This window comes from Taeniopygia guttata, chromosome 4, assembly GCF_048771995.1.
Source record: "Taeniopygia guttata chromosome 4, bTaeGut7.mat, whole genome shotgun sequence".
In the NCBI taxonomy this organism is placed as follows: Eukaryota; Metazoa; Chordata; class Aves; order Passeriformes; family Estrildidae; genus Taeniopygia; species Taeniopygia guttata.
In genome coordinates, this window is record NC_133028.1 from 11,931,555 (window position 1) to 11,948,791 (window position 17,237).

Consider the following 17,237-nt stretch of genomic DNA (forward strand, 5'->3'; position numbering starts at 1 on the left):
TCAATTTCCCATGCCCCCACCCACCTCCTTGCCAGCCTGGCCATATACCAAAATCATAAAAGGCCCTGGCTCTTTGTAAGTGCTGTTCAGCAATAACAAAAACATTTCTAGGTTATCAACCCAGTGTTCAGCATAAATACAAAATGCAGCCCCATAATAGCCACTGTGAAGAAAATTACCCCAGCCAAAATCAGCACATTAACCCAGATTTAACCGGCAAATATGTATTTAATAATTAATGGCTTCTTTTTCTGTAAAATAACGGAACTTTATTTTGCAGATGAGAATTCCTCTTTTGTATTAATTATCTTTGAATTCGTATTTCTCATTCCTTTTTAGTTGTTCCAAACCCTGAACACTTGTTCTCTGCCTGACCTCTAACACTGTGGATTAAAAAAAAGAACTCCAGGTGGTTCACTTCATAGAATGAGGGAACCTTTATTTGTAAGGCATTTAAATGAGTTAAAAATCCGGCAAAGAAAATAAACTGTCTTAATCAGTGGTCCTTAAAAATGATGTCTGCAGTTTCAGACAGCCATGATTGTGGTGTGACGTTGGATAAATATCTCCCAGACTTCCCACAGGCTGTCAGAGCTAACTGAGCTACCCAAGCCTGAAGAGCCTGATAGAAACCCCTGTCTCACATTGATATGTATCCCAGACCTTCTGGTCTCTGTTGTAATTACTGCAGGAGCAGGTGTGTTTTCTGCAGTTTTGTGGAAGTGGGGTTTGGTATCTGGTCCTCAGAGAGTGGTTACAGAACATAGCAGAGCTCTGTGCTCTGCGTGCCTCTCATGGACAGGGCGGGGATCTTTTAGTAATCTTGTGATGGGAGTCCTTCAAACTGCAGAATTCAGTCTGGATTCTGGGGCTTGCTCTGTCTATGACCAGGCTTGGAAGAAATTCTGGAGATAAATAAGAGATTATTTTACAGAATTACTGGTGAAAATACTGCTCTTATTCACTTTTGATGTGGTTGTGGTAATAATTGCAATGTAGCAGAACTGATGGGTGACTCAAATTTTTTTCTTTGAAAAATCTTCTTCTACCTTCTTTGTACCAGCCATGAAAAACCCTACCCTCAAGAATAAAAATGTCCACGGACTTTGATAATGCAGAGATTTAATCAAATGTGTTGTTCAGCTCTGCCCTAAATCAGTATCAGATGCATATCTTGCTTGTTATTTAAACTGTGACAGTATGGAGTCACTAGGTACAGCTGGTTCCATAAACACAGAGGGAGGTGGTTTCTGCCCAGAGGAATGTGGTGTTAAGTATGAGACAAGAAAGAGACAGTGTGAGGCTATATTAAAACAGGGGCAACATGAGGTCATGATGACTGGTCAGCACAAGAAGCAGCTGTAACAGGAACCTGGCTGCCAAGTGTCTTTATTTTATGGTAATCCATTTGTTGCAGTGCCCTGAGGAATATGGTTTGTTTTAGCTGAGCTCCAGAGTGGAATGTGAATCGAGCTGATCATCCAGTCTCTGAAAACATTCTTCACATTGAAAATACTCTCATATCATTATTTTCTGCAAATAACGATGCAATAATAATAATTATCTCTCTAATAACTGAGCAACTGTCCGCATACTCAGCTGTGTGACAGTGTCCTTGAATACCCTGGCACTCCAGTGATTACTCCAAAAAAATTAAGATAAGCCAGAGAGCTTTGCTGGTTACCAGTGAGATATGAAAACATTTCAGCAAAATACATAGAAATGCACCTCAGAAATCTAAAACTTAAATATGCAGAAAGAGAAAATTCATGGCAGTCATCTTCTTTGGAGAAAATTAGGGGGCTTCACATGGGTGACAGAGTCTGTTTTAGTGTGAGTGGATTTGACATTAATGCTTTTATGTTTATTTAAGAATATGTACAGTAAAATTTGTCACTGCGCTGTGTAGTGTGAATGTAATGCAGTAAATCTATAAGCCTTGTCACAGGGGCTGGACATGCCTTAAGTGCTTTCTCTGTCCGCAAATGGCCCTTTAGTGAGGTAAAGGATGGTGATGCAGGGGTCAGGACAGAGTAAAGTGCTCTCCAATATGGCTTTTCTGCAAAGATGTTATTTTCTTGTCTACTACCACTTTCCAGGCAGACTCAGTCTCTCTCTGATGGAATTCTAAGCCATAACTGATTAATAATCTATCCTCAGAGATTTTTAACGACTCTCTCAGTTATTCCTAGCTAAACTGTGTTTGAATAGGGTTCAGCTGGTCTCAGCAACAGATATCAGGTATCACTAAATAATGATGTGTCATGTAGGAGAAAGGCAAAAATATTCACTCTTTCTGTAATCTTGACCAAATTAATCTTTTATTCGCTGCATATTTTTCAAAATAGCTTTGTATATTTGTTAGTGAAATACTGGGGTATACATAACATATGAATATTGTTGTGGAATTAAGTAAAATTATATTGGGAATGTGTATTTTTTCCAGTTTACTTTTAATTAATTTTCACCCATTATTAAATTTAAAAATAAGAGAATTACAAGTAGTGCCATAAATCAATATGTGTCTTGAACTGCAGAGCAAGTAATTTTTATAAGAGGGCAAGCCCCTGTGTTTATAATAAATCAAGTTCATTATCTTTTGAGCTTCCTGATTAAAGTAATTAGTCATTTATTCTGATACAAAGCCACCAGTGAATTCTTTGCTTTGTTCCACAAATATTAAATCTTAACTTGTTTTGTAAGGGTCATTGGTTATAAACAGCTCCACATTGTAATGTAAATTTTTTGCTTTGTTAGTGGGGAAGTAGTTTCTGCCAACGCAAATTAATACACCAAGCAACTCTCCTGCAGTTGGAACAACCTGCCTTTAAGACTGTACCCTGCAAACGAATTTCAAATGCCTGACAGGACGCAGCAGGTGGGGCTGGGTAGGGTGTTGGGGGTGACTGATGCTCGGTGCTGAGGTCTCAGGTCACAGCTGCAGGCTGTGCAGCTGGTGGATGCCCAGCAGGGCTGGGTGGGCTTCCCCACTTGTGCAGTGGCTGTGCTGACGGCTGCCCATTCCTACAAACCACTGTGGAGAGCTCTGGTTGGTGTCATTCTCAAAATATTTGGGAAGCTGAGAATTGAATGTTTTTATATCTGCAGAATGCCACTGTTACCTGAGGGGCTTCAGTTCAGAATGCCGCTGTCGTTCCAGCTGGGTATTAAAAATGTCATTACCAAGCAAAAATTAGGGCTTTAGAGAAAAGCATGCATGAGATTGTACTTCTTCCTGCTCTTTTTTTGTTGGTAAGAATAGTCTCTTCTGGGGTAGGGTCAAAGACAGCTTGATTTTCTGGATGAAAGCAGTTGTGGTACTCCAGAAAGTTTCTCTATTTCCAGGCATCAGTTCTGACCAATATGTACTTGGGATCATATTTATAAAACTTGCCCTAAGACTGGAATAAGTCGATACATCAAGGACAGAAGTCCAGAAGTCTCCTGAGTTGTTTTGTGGATTTTAATTAGGTGTACCTATGCTCACAGGTACAGTGAAGTAGTAGGATGAGCCTGATAATTTCAGTGTAAATCTAACTTTTCTTCTGAATGTCAAGTGATACAGGACCTGCGAAAATGTAACATTGGAAAGCACCTAAGGACCTTGACTGCAACTCTTACTCAAAGAATGCAAGTCTTTTTTTCTGCTTTGGTTTCTTTGTACTATTCCAATTCAAGGGTAATTGTGAGAATCCAGATTCTTTCTTTTCATATTAGATTACATCCTTTACGGTTAAAATAAGGGAAACCTTTTCCAGCAGTTTCTCTGGTCACCTGCTGTGCAAACTAATAATGCCATGCTAATCTCAAAAGGACTGTCAGTCACAGTCACATTTGAATTTCAGTGTTTTAGGAAGGAGACAATCAAGAGAGTGAAATCAGCTGAACTAGGCTATGTTGTACTACTTGTTTTTAAAATCTACAGTCAATCAAATACATCAAGAATGGGAGGTGTGTTTTTAAGGAGGTAAAGATTTGTTTACAAGATTTTTTGTGAATTTTAATGGTGCAATATTAATAAGGCGATAGAACTATAGGTTCTTTTTTCTTTTAGCATATGCTCCAGTAAGAAATAAGTAATTTCATATGGGGTAAGGATTTGAGAGATTTGGCTTGTAAAAGAGGGTAATTGTCACTAAGTGCAGGTTAAGACATGAACTATGTCACTCACTAACATTTGTTTTCCTGTTGTTAGTGATGAAACACTGCACAATGTTCACAAGGAAGCTTAAATGTGCTTTAGAGAAAGACTTTTCACATGCTAGAATGAAGAGTTATTCTCAGAGATTTCTAAGCATTCTAGCATTTTCCACAGTAGAAAAAAAAAAAAAAAGATGGGCTACAAGAAGTTGTCTAAAAGGATGAACATTGTAATTTGAAAAGAAAATAGGTTCTAGTGACTGTTCACCACCTGGATATTAATGTAGGCAATTACCAGGTCTTGCCTTTCAAACATTATTATGTTAGAGCAAGAAAAAAGCCTATATTGTATTTTATATGACCTTTCTAATACTATATATACACATATAGATTTGTGTTATTTGTCTCTAATTCACCAAATGTTTCTTATGTGTGGCTCAAGGCATTTATTTATTGCAAGGCTTCAAGCTGTGGTAAGCAAGGTCATAGATTAAGAATTGATTTCCACAGTTGCTCTAGCATACAAACTAAATTTCTCTTGGTTGGTTATAAAAACTACAGCTGGGTATAAATTTAGCTTTTCAACACTGTCTTGAAAATGTTAAAACAAATGAGAAAATACTCTGTATGTATTGCATGTTTCATTTAGACCTTCAGCTAAAACTTAAGGAAAACAAATTGGTTTTGTGCTGCAAACTGCTAAGTGAAACTATGCCAATAATAAAGATGGTGGGTTTTTAATTTCACTTGTTTTTTCTTGTAATGACTTTATTTTTTTAATTCAGATTTTCTATACAGTTTCTGTCAAACTATGTTTTGATCAATATCTTGATTAGTCCTTTTTTTTTACTATATGCTTCTAGAGCTATTGCTAATTGCAATAGGAATGTGGGTTTCAAAATGAATTACAGCTTATCTTCTTTTGAAACAGTCCTACAAGAAATAGAAAAATCCTGCTGTTTTATTAGCATTGTCTCTAATGTGAAACACATGATTTTTTAAACTGAAGACTGTATATAGACTGAACTGAAAATTCACCTTTATCAAGGAGGTGTTTTTATGGTTTTCTTTGTGGGTTGTTGTTTGGATTTTGCATTTCAGGTGTGCTTTGTGTTGGTAACAGTAGTAGAGCTTAACTGTATGCAGAAATCAATTTGTGTAAATGTCAAATTCACTCTTTTGTGAATCTTTGCAGCAATACACAGATTCACACTGACTACATAGTAAATCTCAAGTTGGAGAAATTGGCTTCTTAGACACATCTTTAAAGAAAGTGTTTCTGATATAATATCCTGCCCTCTGTTATTAAATTAGCATGTCTAGAACAGTAACCATAATATGTAGTTTGTTTCCAGATCACTATCAGCATCATCAGGTGGCTTTAAAAAATACTAGCTTGGCTTCTGCTGTTTCTCCATGTGCCCCACCTACTGTTTCTGCTGTTGGCAGAGGAACCAAATTGCAAGATTATTTTTCTAAGATTACAGAGGATATTGTGTTAGCTTGGTGGGAATTGTTTTGCAGTGCACAGCCCACTGGCACACAAGAAAGTAGTGTGGCAAAGGTTTTGTGGTACTCTCTTCTGCTGAAACAACGACCGAATTGCCAACCCTTTTGCACATTAGTGCATGAAGTAACTTTCTCACAGTGCTCACAATATGTATGTAAAGAAAAGCAGTTGGAAAGTGAAGTGCTATGTGATGGGAGCAGTAAAACAGTTGGTGAGTAAAATAGGTAAGGATTTGAAATATAAACTTCATTAAGGAAAACGTGTGTGGAAATGAAGTACCTCAGAAATCACTTCTCTTACAAATTCAGATGGATGTGTTTGAGGAATGAAGTTGTGAAATTCATCTGATCTTTAATGATCTTTATCCCCTCCCTGAACTGTATTTTGCAGGATTAGAATAGTCAGATCTCCTTTCATGGATGTTCCCAGCAAACTGCTTAGCACTTGACCATATTTTGCAAAATTTTGAGTGGCAGCTTGTTTTAATGTATTGGAAAGAGAGGATTTTGTCGGTTTTTTAAATGTCTATGTCTATAACAAACCTTCTTTTGACTTGATTGAGATTTCCATATGAAGATACCTCCAAAAATGCAGCTTTGTGGTGAAATACAATGAATCAATTCAACTCAGACTTTCTCTGAATAATAAAGGCTCACTGAAAGCCTTGTTAGGAAGGAATTACGATTATCAAGTCCGGTAGTCAGGGAGGCTTGGTGTCAGTGTATTACTGCAGGACAACTCAAGCATGGTCATGCCTGACTGAATACAAGATTTACACCCATTTCTACATTGTAGATATCTTTTTTTTTTTTTTTTTTAAGCACACTGAAATATGTATGAAGAATTCTGGACTGATTCATTAACTTTGAATAAATTCCTACAACAAATGAGTGAAATGAAGAGAAAGCAAAAATAACTAGCTTAGCAGGATTCCTTGTGTGAGGTTGGCTGCCTGCAGAGACACAGGACTACTAAAAAGAAGTCACTGATAATTCTTTGTAGATCCATTTGATGGTAAACTTTGAGTAACATAACCTTTTCAGAAGCAGATATGGCACCATCCTCCAAGATTTATGGGCAGGAGTTGATTGTGTATACCTGACAACTCCTGGCAGCAGCCTAGGAGTCTGGGCTTATGTAGGAATCCATTGAGAAAAATTCTGTTTGAAAAGGTGCACCCACCTTGAGACTGCTGGGGTCTTCAAGTTAGCATAGAGGGCTGGAGTACCTCTCCTGTGAGGAGAGGCTGAGAAAATGGAGGTTGTGCAGCCTGGAAAAAAGAAGGCTCTGGGGTGACCTCATTGTGTTCTTCCAGTACTTGAAGGGAGCTGCAAGGGAGATGGAGAGGGCCTTCTAGCACGGCTATATAGTGACAGGACAAGGGGTAATGGCCTTAAAATGAAAGAGGGAAGGTTTAGGTTGAATATTAGGAAGAAATTATTCTCTGTGGGGGTGGTGAGACACTAAAGCAGGTTGCCCCTAGAAGTTGGGGTTGCCTCATCCCTTGGAAGTAATTGGAGACAGGGCTAGGGCCCTGAACAACCTGGTCTAGTAGAAGGTATCCCTGGCCATGGCAAGTAGTTGGAACCAGATGGTCTTCAAGGTCCCTTCCAATCCATATTATTCAAAGATTCTGTGACTTGAGTCTTCCTTTTGCATTTTATTTCTGGCATGTTTGTTATCTCAGCACTTGATTTGAAATGTAGAAAACTGTGGTCTTTCTGACTTTAATTGGAGAATTAAACTTGTCAAGTTCCCTGAAGATTAAATGTGTGCAAATATAAATATTCTTACAATACTGTCATTTTTGTAACACAATTTGTACTTCTTCATATGTTGTTATCAAAATGTACATATACTCCAGTGGTAGTGTTATGGTACATTAGTGGGGATTAATGCTGTAAAATCCAATATCTGCAGCCAGAGGGTGAGCCACATCATTTCTCTGCACCCCACTGTACAGCACTTGGACCCAGGCTCTGGTCTGAAGAAGGAAACAAATGACAGTAATTATCTATTGCTCTTTCTTCTGCATGTCTGCTTGGCAACATAACACCTTGGCTTGGATTAAAACAGTGCTGAGGCTTTTTTAACCACTGAGAGAAAAAATATATGTCATGCTAGAAGTTATGCATTCCTGACTTCGTCTTTCTGCCACATGCTGCCTTGCTCTGACATGGATGGTTCTGTGAACCACACTGAGGTAGAAGTTGTGAACAACTGGTCTTGCTGAGACTCTTCTGAGCCTATGTTAACTTCCCTCAACACCAGAAATATCTTCCCTAAGACTTAAGTAAACATTTTCATTGGTTTTTTTCCCTCTCGTGATAGCATTTTCATTAAGGACCAGTTGATGGTTGGCTCACATGTGGCTTTATTTGCTTTTGATGGTGGAAAATGAGGCATACTGTATCATCTTAGTTGGGAGAAGGATTTGAATGAGCAAGATGATCAAACAATTGAAACTATGTGGCCAAAGAAGCCCTGTAATGCAGGTTTCAGATGCTCTGTAATTTAAAAGCATCAAGCTTGTTTCTGCATTCTGTTTTAAAACAGCTTATACCTCATTCTTCTGTGCTTCTCTACTGTGGAATTTTTCCTTTGTGGAAGGGCTGACTTGAAACATTTCAGGTTTTTCCTCTCTGTTGTATAAGGGGTTAACAGCTAAGCATGAAGCAGTTCCCACCTTTGTGGTTACTCCATTGATGTGATTACATCTCAGCAGCTCTAGATTTCAGTACTGTTGCATCCTTTTGCTTTCAGTTTTTAATTAAAAGTTTTCATAGCCAGAGAACAGAACAGAGGGTTTGATATTGACTAACAGTCCTCCCCCCACCACCTAAAGGTTTAGCTGTGAGTGAAAGGCTATTAAAAGCAATATTGGTGCACAGCATGCATGTAATAAAGAACAATTAATTTGTTTCACAATGAAATGTATATAAAATAATAAATTGTTTAAAAACAGGTTTTCTTCTGTTTATCTTCTTTAAATATCAGTTTTCCATAAGAGTAATAATAGTAATTTTGTCTCAGTGAAGACTTTGGTTCCAGTTACCGTCTTAGTAATCTTGCACTGAACTGCTTGTATTTTTCAGTGCTGAAACTTAAATTTAGTAATCACCCCTTATGCCTTGACTGTCTTGAAATTTAGTCCTTTCTACACCTACAGGTTATAATAAAAGCACGCAGACTTCATTTAGTTAATCACTATAAGGCAAAAATGGATAAGACACTTGATGGATTTTTCATAAGGACACACATTTTTGATAACAGACAAGTGAACAGATTAGGTTGTGCAACAGCTGTATCTAAGTAGATATAGAAGTAGGCATTTATGCTGGGCACAGATTCTTTTTTTTCTCAACATATGCAGGCATAAGGCTGAGGTAAAAATGTAATGTTTAGTTTCTAGACAGTGTACAATGTCCTGTGGTCAGTTTATACAAACATGTTTCTCTATTGCTGTACAGGAGGACTGTAGCATTCATCATAAAAACCCAGCTCTGAGCAAAATAAGATGATCTTTCCAAGAGCAAAATTGCAAGAAAATTTCTTATATTTGAAGTGCTGTGGTTGACTTTTTAAAATTATGGTTAAGTGTTGATCTGACCTATATTTCTAGAAAAAGTAGAACTAAATCCTGTGACATTGACAGTAGAACTTTGATCACGGGAATCCAGTATTCATTGCTGGAGGGCATTTGCTTTTATAAACAGGAACTATGATTGTTAATGTTCTTCTGAGTATCCTAAATCAGCATTTGGAGCATACATATTTCAGGTGTAAACACACAGCCAGAGTTTGATACTATTACTGTTGTATTCTATTCATTTATTTGATAAGTATTTTAATATTTTTAGAATAAGGAGAATGGACTTTTTTTTTTAACCAAATATTTGCAATGGATGTTTCATCACTAAAAATCAGCATTGTGGAGGATCCTTTTTGAGTCTCTGCTCTTTGGCAAACTGCAGTAGCCCACCTTCTGAAAAACACGCAGGCGGGATTAGAAGAACACCTTGAATTGCCGATTCAAGTTTAAGAAGAGGAGTCAGCAGCGAAAGATTGCTCTGCTACAATTTTCCCTCCATTGCAGTTCTGCTCAGTGTTTTACTGTGCCATACATGCTCTGTTACGTGGCATTCACCTACACTGGCTCAAGCAGCGGAAAATCAGCAAAAACATGCAGATACTGAGAGAGATGCTTGAAGAAGCTGAAGAAATAGAGTTCTTCTGGTGTGAGACTTCTAGGTATGCTCTTCTTTTTATCAACAAAATGACATAGTGCTTGAACTATTGATTTTCTTTTACCTGATGTCTGAAAGCAGATTTGTTTATAGTATTTATTGTTTTCTTGTGATAGGAAGTTGAAGAAGGGAATTCATGTTGAATGCAGGGCAGTTGATGTTAATACTACTTTTTTTTTCCTTTTTTCCACACCTTCACTAAGACACAGTTGCATGAGACAGTTGGAATGCTTTCCTAGTGACATAGAAAAGCAAGAGAAGGCCACAGACTTGCAAATAGAAATTGGCAAGGAAACAGCTACTACATTACTCCATGACTGACTCAAAGTTACTAATGATACCTGAACAGTTTTATGTATCACACCATTCATATGATCATTCATTGATCATTGTTCTCTCGTTGTGTTTTCTGTTCTTGGCCTGTCTGAGATCTCTTGTGGTAGAGGACTCTTTTGGGGTGCATTTTTGTTCCTGTTTTCTTCTATTTTATAAATAATCATACTGCAAATCTTACACTTAGAGCTCATTCTTGCTTTGCTGTCTAGATCATAAGCATCTGGCACATGATAGCTCTCCACTTGCTGAAAAACTAATCTAGTAAATCCATGCTGTTCTGATTGCTTTTTGACTCTTTTTGGCTCTCAAAGGCATATTAGGATGTTTCCTGACTCCTTAGTACTTATTTTAATTAATTGATAGTTATTTCTCTTTTATTCAGAAAGAGAAGGTGCTGGTGAAAAGCAGCTACACAGGACAGTAATAGGAAAGCAATCATCTATTTAGGCTCAATTTAAGGGAAAGAAATTTTGCTCCCTTGTTGTCCTTCTCTTAAATAAAAACATGACATGGGTTTATTCTTTTGTTTGCACCCATCTTTCCACTTTCCTTCTTAATACTCATCTGCAAATCAAATCCATTGCTAAACTGCGATGTGCTCTCTTTACCTGTACTTAAAATAACCCAAGGAGTTGTAAGAAGGTGAACCCACATGAACTGTGTGTTTTCAGTCTGTGTAGTTGTTTGCCAACTGCATGTAATTTGGTTTCACAGTACTCACAGTGTGCCAGAGAAGAGATATGGGTATCATGTGGATATATATTATATTGGTCCTAGTCCTGTCAGGCCATGTGGGTGAGCATGAATCTGTGCTGAGACTTTCCACCTAAGCAGAGTCCTGCAATTTGGACTGATATAACCTCTTTATATTGGGTGGAGGGTTTGGCCTGTGAATCACCATTTAATTTACAAGAGAAAACTAGCTCAGATACCCACTGAAGAGGCTGTTTTGATGTAAGGAGCTGCAATGTTGGGTGTAGAACTAGCTGACACATAGTCTTGAAAAGCTGAAGGTTTAAGGGAGAAATTAAATGAAATTAAATTAATCTGTTGTATGCCAGTGGTGGCTCAATAGCTTTGTTTTTGTTTTTATTTGAAAGACAATCACTTGCTGGCTGCAGAGTGGGTGGATTCAGCTTCCTTCTGGAGCCTGAGCAAATCACTTAAGGAAGATCTTGCTTTCTGCTGCATCCTAAAGACAATATGGAAGGGGAGAGCATCTGTGAGGTTGATTCTGGAGATGGATTGGGAGGTAGGAATGCCTGTCACTTATTTTTGTGTTCAACCCAGAGGGCTGGTTACAGGACTCCCTTATGACAATGGACCTTGGAATTTACAAAAAGCAAACGCGATAAAGGTGTTTACAGTTCATTGACTGTATTTTGTCACTTTACAAGCAAAAAGAAGTTTTTTACAGTGAATAAAAGTTTATCAAAACAGCTGTGTCTTAGAGGAAGTGGTACATGTAAACAGTCCATGTTGTGAGTGTTATTTAGTCTGAGATGTCCCAGAGATAATACAAACCTTAAATACCTACAATAAAAGTAAAGCGTTTTTTTCTTTCTTTGTTTCTCCTTTTTCTGTGTCTCCTGACCTAACTGTACTGCACACGCTGCTTTGTATTTTTTAACTGGTCTACAGGAAACGGAATGATGTGATACTACGTCTGTTTTCTATACTAGTGACCCATGTATAGATATAGGCTTTCACTGATTTAAAATAAAGTCTTTGTTCTTATTTAGCTACGAGTTCTACAGGTGTCTTTTTTCAACTTAGCTCACTTCATTGCTGTGGTTTATAATTTTATAGTAGGGTGAAAAACTTCTCAGAGAGTGTAATAGTACATATTTCTGCAGGGCTGCTGATTTTGTGTGTAATGCAGGGGATCTTTGACAAGGTGTTTGGATAGACTTGTGTGTTTTAAAGTCCTGGTTTAACACTGCTTTTTCTGACACTAACCAAGCAAACATCTTTAGTTTGCAGAAAACCTTGAACTGCCTAGGTCAACTCACTGTTGAACTCAGAAGTCTAAATATTACAGGAAAGAATGAAGGCTCTACATTAAAGGGTTGTACATAAGACTCAGCATGGTGCACATCTGTTAAATTGTTTAGATGTTTTTCTGTAACTGAATTGTAATCATGGAGATTATTTTTGTATGAGTGTACTGTGCTTGTGCAAAGATGCCTTCTTTTGTGTTTAATAGTTTTTTGTTTTTTCCTGGGCTCTTGATGTATCAGCAGTACTGTTGAGTAGGAGGAGCAGTTTCCACAGTGTTACCACTGAGTTTCCTTCACACAAGTAAGTTGCTTCCAGACACCCATCAGCTGGGCTGAAACAGTTTAATTTTTTTTTTAATAAAGAAACTGGTGATTCAAGTTAGTTTTAATATTTCTGATAGTACTATTAAATAATTATTTTGTCATAATGATAATTTTGTCTTAATAAATTGTAATAAGAACAGTGGAAGTATTTAGACTCAAATGATGCCTTTCTGCTAGGCAAATTAAGAGTAACAGGATCTTGGCACTGTCTTCAACGTTCTGAGCTATTTGTGTTGCCCTCTCCCAAGTTTTGGAAACAGCTAAGGCCATTGTTCTGATGGTTACTCTTGGGCACTAGTTTAGGCCTTATCATTTTGTACTTCAGACACCGGATCTCTGCTGTCTTTGTCATAGATTTCATGCCAATTTGAGCATGGAAGAAGTGTTTCAAAGCTGAGGTCACTGACAGTTTTGTATTCCAGTCCTCCTTGAGTTTGACCTTTTTTGTTATAGTAAGTTACTGCCCTTGATCTACATTTTTCTAACTTATATAGGCAAGAGTGAGTATGTACATTTAAGTATGCAGAATGAATAACCATTTTTCTGGTTTTTCCTCTACATTCTGGATTCTGACTTGAGTGTAAACTCTAGAGAGAAAATTTACAGTTTCAGGGGAACAGAATAGATTGTCATTGACATAAGGTGAATAGAAAACTGGCATGAGAGCAAAATCTGATCTTGCATGTGCTAGGGCCATACTTCCAGGAGCATGACAGTATTTCTAGTGTACATTTATGTATAGTTATTTCTTGGAAAAAGTGTGCTTGCACGAGTAATAGTAACCACAGAGTACCATATTGTATATTTTCAGAAAGCAGGTGATGCGAATTCCTGGGTAGCACCTCAAGTGAAAAAAAAATTCCTTGCTTCATCCCCTGTAAATAAAATAAAGATAAATCAAAACAAGCTAACCATAAAATCCTGTTCTAAAAGTATGAAAAATGGGTAAGAGTTATCACTGTGGTCATCAGTCCATCAAGGATTCTTATCTGGTGAGCAAGGGAAGCATTGGAAACTCACGCGTTTTAAAATCAAGGTCAGCTAAAACTTGGAATGTAGTTTGCTAAGTTTCTTGGGCTCTTTTTGACCTGTTTTTACTTATTTCTGTTTTTGACATCTACTGTTTGTGGAGCCACATTAGCAAATTTTTCACTGTTTTGTGGAATGTGAAGTAAATAAAAGTGTGACTTTGAAATAAAGTATCTTTTGGAAGATAAAGGGCATTGCATACTTTCTGAGAGAGTGTTTAACAAAGCCTGTATTCATCCTATGTATATATTATAAATGCAGATATATTTGATTTTCCTTTTTGACATATTGAGTTATGTACAGATCAAGCACAGATATATGGTTAAAATTAGGCTGATTTCATGTCTGAATTATAATGCATCAGAGACAAAATAGAAACATGCCCATTTTCAACATGTATAGAACATGTCAAGCAATTTACCAGTATGATGGAATCACCTCCCAAAACCAAAGTATATTTTGTTAACTGGAGATCTGTGGGCTCTGATGTAGGAGTTTCTTAGGAACATAAAGTTCCTGTAAGACTACATGAGTTTGGGGATCAAAAGGCCTTAACCATTTTTTGGCCATTGTCAGATACAGAAAACATATTAACAAGTATAATACCCCACAGTTCATTATTTCCTTGATAGAAAACAAGGCCACTATTTTCAGGAACCTAAAGTAAGGTCCTTCCCCTAATTATAATGGCAAAAAAGTACATGGATTTTCATAGGTATAGGTGGTTTGTAACACTCCATAATGCCAGTAAAAGCTCAGAAATCATGCTTGTAGAGCAGGTAAATCCATTTGATACTGTGGAGTTATGCACTTAACTCTGACTTGGTTTAAAAATTAGCCCTAATATTAAAAGCAGTGCTGTGGGTGTTGTATCTTTTCTTCACTTGATAATACTTCATAGGAGGTTTTGAATATGTCTTAAATGATGCACAAAGAGGAACAGAGCTGACATTTCCACTGGCCTGTAAAGCCAAACTCAGTCAGCATCTTTACAATGCAGGCAAATAGAGTCTCCTGAGTAAAGCCATGCTCAACATGGTTGAAGAGGAGAGGGGGTTCTAATTTTTCACTGTGCAATGCACTAAATACCTACCTTACAGCTGACCTAGAACATATGGGTACCTCTACTTCAAAGCAAAGACTTCATAGCTTAAGTTGCTGAGGAGAAATTTCTTCTTTTCCCCAAATGCAAGAGCTCTCTAGTGGAGTGACCTTGGCTGGCTGCCAGATGCCCAGCAAGCTGCTCTGTCATGCTCCCTCTGCAGCAGCACAGGGAAAGAAAGTAAGACGAAAGGATAAAGAGAGGACATCCCTCACCAATTACTGTCACAGGCAAAACATACTTTACTAGAGAAAGATTAATTTATTGTTAATTAAAAATATAGAAAGGGAGTAATAAAAAAAAAAATCAAACCTAAAACCACCCCTCGACCCCTCTCTTTTCCCAGACAACTTCCCTCTTTCCTTCCTAACTTTCCTGCCACCTTCTGCCCTCCTGAACTGAGCAGGGGGAGTGGGGAATTAGTTACTCTCAGTCTGTAACATTTCATCTCTGCTGCTCCTTCTCCTTATGCTCTTCCCATGCTCCTCTACGAGGTCCCACTCAAGGAATACGGACCCTCATGAGCTTTTCCAACACAGGTCCTTCTCCACTGCTTCAGTATGAATTCTTTCCATGGGGTACAGTCCATCAAGGATGTGCTGCTCCTACAGGCTACAGTTCTGGCCTGAAGATCTGCTTCTCTGTGAGCTTCCTGCATGGGCCATGTCTCCTGTCAGGAGCTGCTCCAGTCTGGGCTCTCCATGGGCTGCTGCTTCCTTTAGGGCATCTCCTCAAGCTGTGCTGTGGTGTTCTCCATGTGCTTGCAGGGTGGATATTTGCTCCACTGTCGACTTCCATCGGCTGCAGGAGGACAACCTGCATTGTCACGGTCTTCTCTATTGGCTGCAATGGAATTTCTGCTCTGGTGCCTGCAGAACCTTTGCCCTTCCTTCTTCAGTGACCTTGGCATCTGCAGGCTGGCTCTCTCATGTTTTTTAATTTCTCTCTCATAGCTGCCCAACAGGTTTTTTACCCTTTCCTAAATACGTTATTACAGAGGTGCACCAGTGTCGCTTGTGGGCTCAGCTTGGGGCAGCAGCGGGTCTGTCCAAGACAGGGCAGCTTCTGGTCTCTTCCCACAGAGCCCAGCCCCTGCCAAAACCTTGCCCTGCACACATACTCTTGCAGTAATTCTAGAGCAATATGGTTCTTCAAATGCATTCCTTATGGATTTGATGCAATTCTTAGGGGGTATTGACACTGACTACTTTGATATGTTCCTAAAAGACATCACTAAATCAGGCATTATCTGTATTTAGAGTTTTTTTTTTTTCAGAAACTTTTAATCCTTTTAGTTGTGGAATGATATGACTATTAATTAAAACTGAATATCAAGCTCTGTTATTGTTCTGCTTCTTGATTTTTCAACATTTAATCCTATTTGTTTTCGCAAAAATTCTGCCACATATTGTTGTATATGTAGAATCAATACCATGGCACACATTTTAATTTGCTGTTTGAACTGTATTTTAATAAGAACCTGAAGATTTGCTGCTGCACAAAAGATATTACAGGGAGGAGACTGGGGCGGGGTCAAGTAATTTCTCTGTTTCTATTGCGTTGTTGATATTATGCCAGATCTGATTTTGGCCTGGTGTTTTCACTTGTAGCTCTTGTTCAAGTAAAAAATCCTTCCTGCGTGTTAGCAAGGCTGCAATCCAGTTGCTATGGTATTCAGCATTCCTTTTTTATTTTTAACCAATCAGCTGGCTTTTGTAATGATTCAGCCCAGAATAAGAAATTGGTCACATAGGCTAGAGCTGTATCAAAAGAGAAGGTATTTTTGGCTTGAGAATCTGAAGAGGTTGGAAGAATGGCAGAATTCGAGTTTCAAGAAAATATCACAATCTATTTTTATGGTATATATTGTGATGTGTAACTAAATGCTAGTAATGGTAGTAAAAGGTATTTGTTCTTTTCCAGATGATGGTAAAACTTGAATGACTGAAGTAATTTCTTTGTGTTGTTTTATCACCCACAGGTATCAGTAATTCATAGCTAAAAAACTATTAGTTCTTAAAATTCTGTATCTATGTTTGGTTGTTTTTCATTGTGTTACTAGTATGCTTCTGACAGGGTATTGTTTGCTCATAGGGAGTTGCCAGACTGCTGCTTGTCTGCTCAGTTTTAGCATTGCTGTTTGGCTGATCAGAAAATTCTGGACAACTGCTAGATAATCTATAAGGATCTTAAAGTTCTAATGTTGCTGACATGTAGCTGGCAGTGCTACAAGGACAAAAGAAAGACAAGCTAGAGAGAGATACTCTGACAGTCGAACTATTGAAAAAAAAAAAAGAAAGTAGACTTTTGCTGGTCTCCTGAAGGTTTTCAGCTTCTTGGCTTGAAGGTAAGGTAGTTCTCCTACCCACCCTGGCTGCTACTGTATCAGTAAGACAAATAAAAGACAGTTTTTAAATACAAAACAACTTGCTGCTGAGTTCATGCCTATATCTAAAATGAAACTTTTAGATTTCAGTTTAGAAATGACATTTGTAAAAGACGGTGCTACATACTATAAGTCCATCAAGATGTAGTATGATGAGTATGTG

General features: G+C 37.9%; 1 protein-coding gene across 12 annotated transcripts in view; it reads left to right on the forward strand.

The window, feature by feature from the left end:
- Window positions 1-17,237, forward strand: part of PPP2R2C (protein phosphatase 2 regulatory subunit Bgamma) — a 190,717-nt gene that overhangs the window by 83,411 nt on the left and 90,069 nt on the right. The window contains exon 1 of one of the 12 annotated variants that reach the window (XM_030270701.4): window positions 11,422-11,485. The exons of the other annotated variants lie outside the window; for them this stretch is intronic. Within the exon in view, the coding sequence (XP_030126561.1) occupies window positions 11,437-11,485 (49 nt within the window). The 5' untranslated portion in view covers window positions 11,422-11,436. Of the gene's footprint in view, window positions 1-11,421; window positions 11,486-17,237 lie in introns of those variants that run through there. 12 annotated transcript variants of the gene reach the window in all.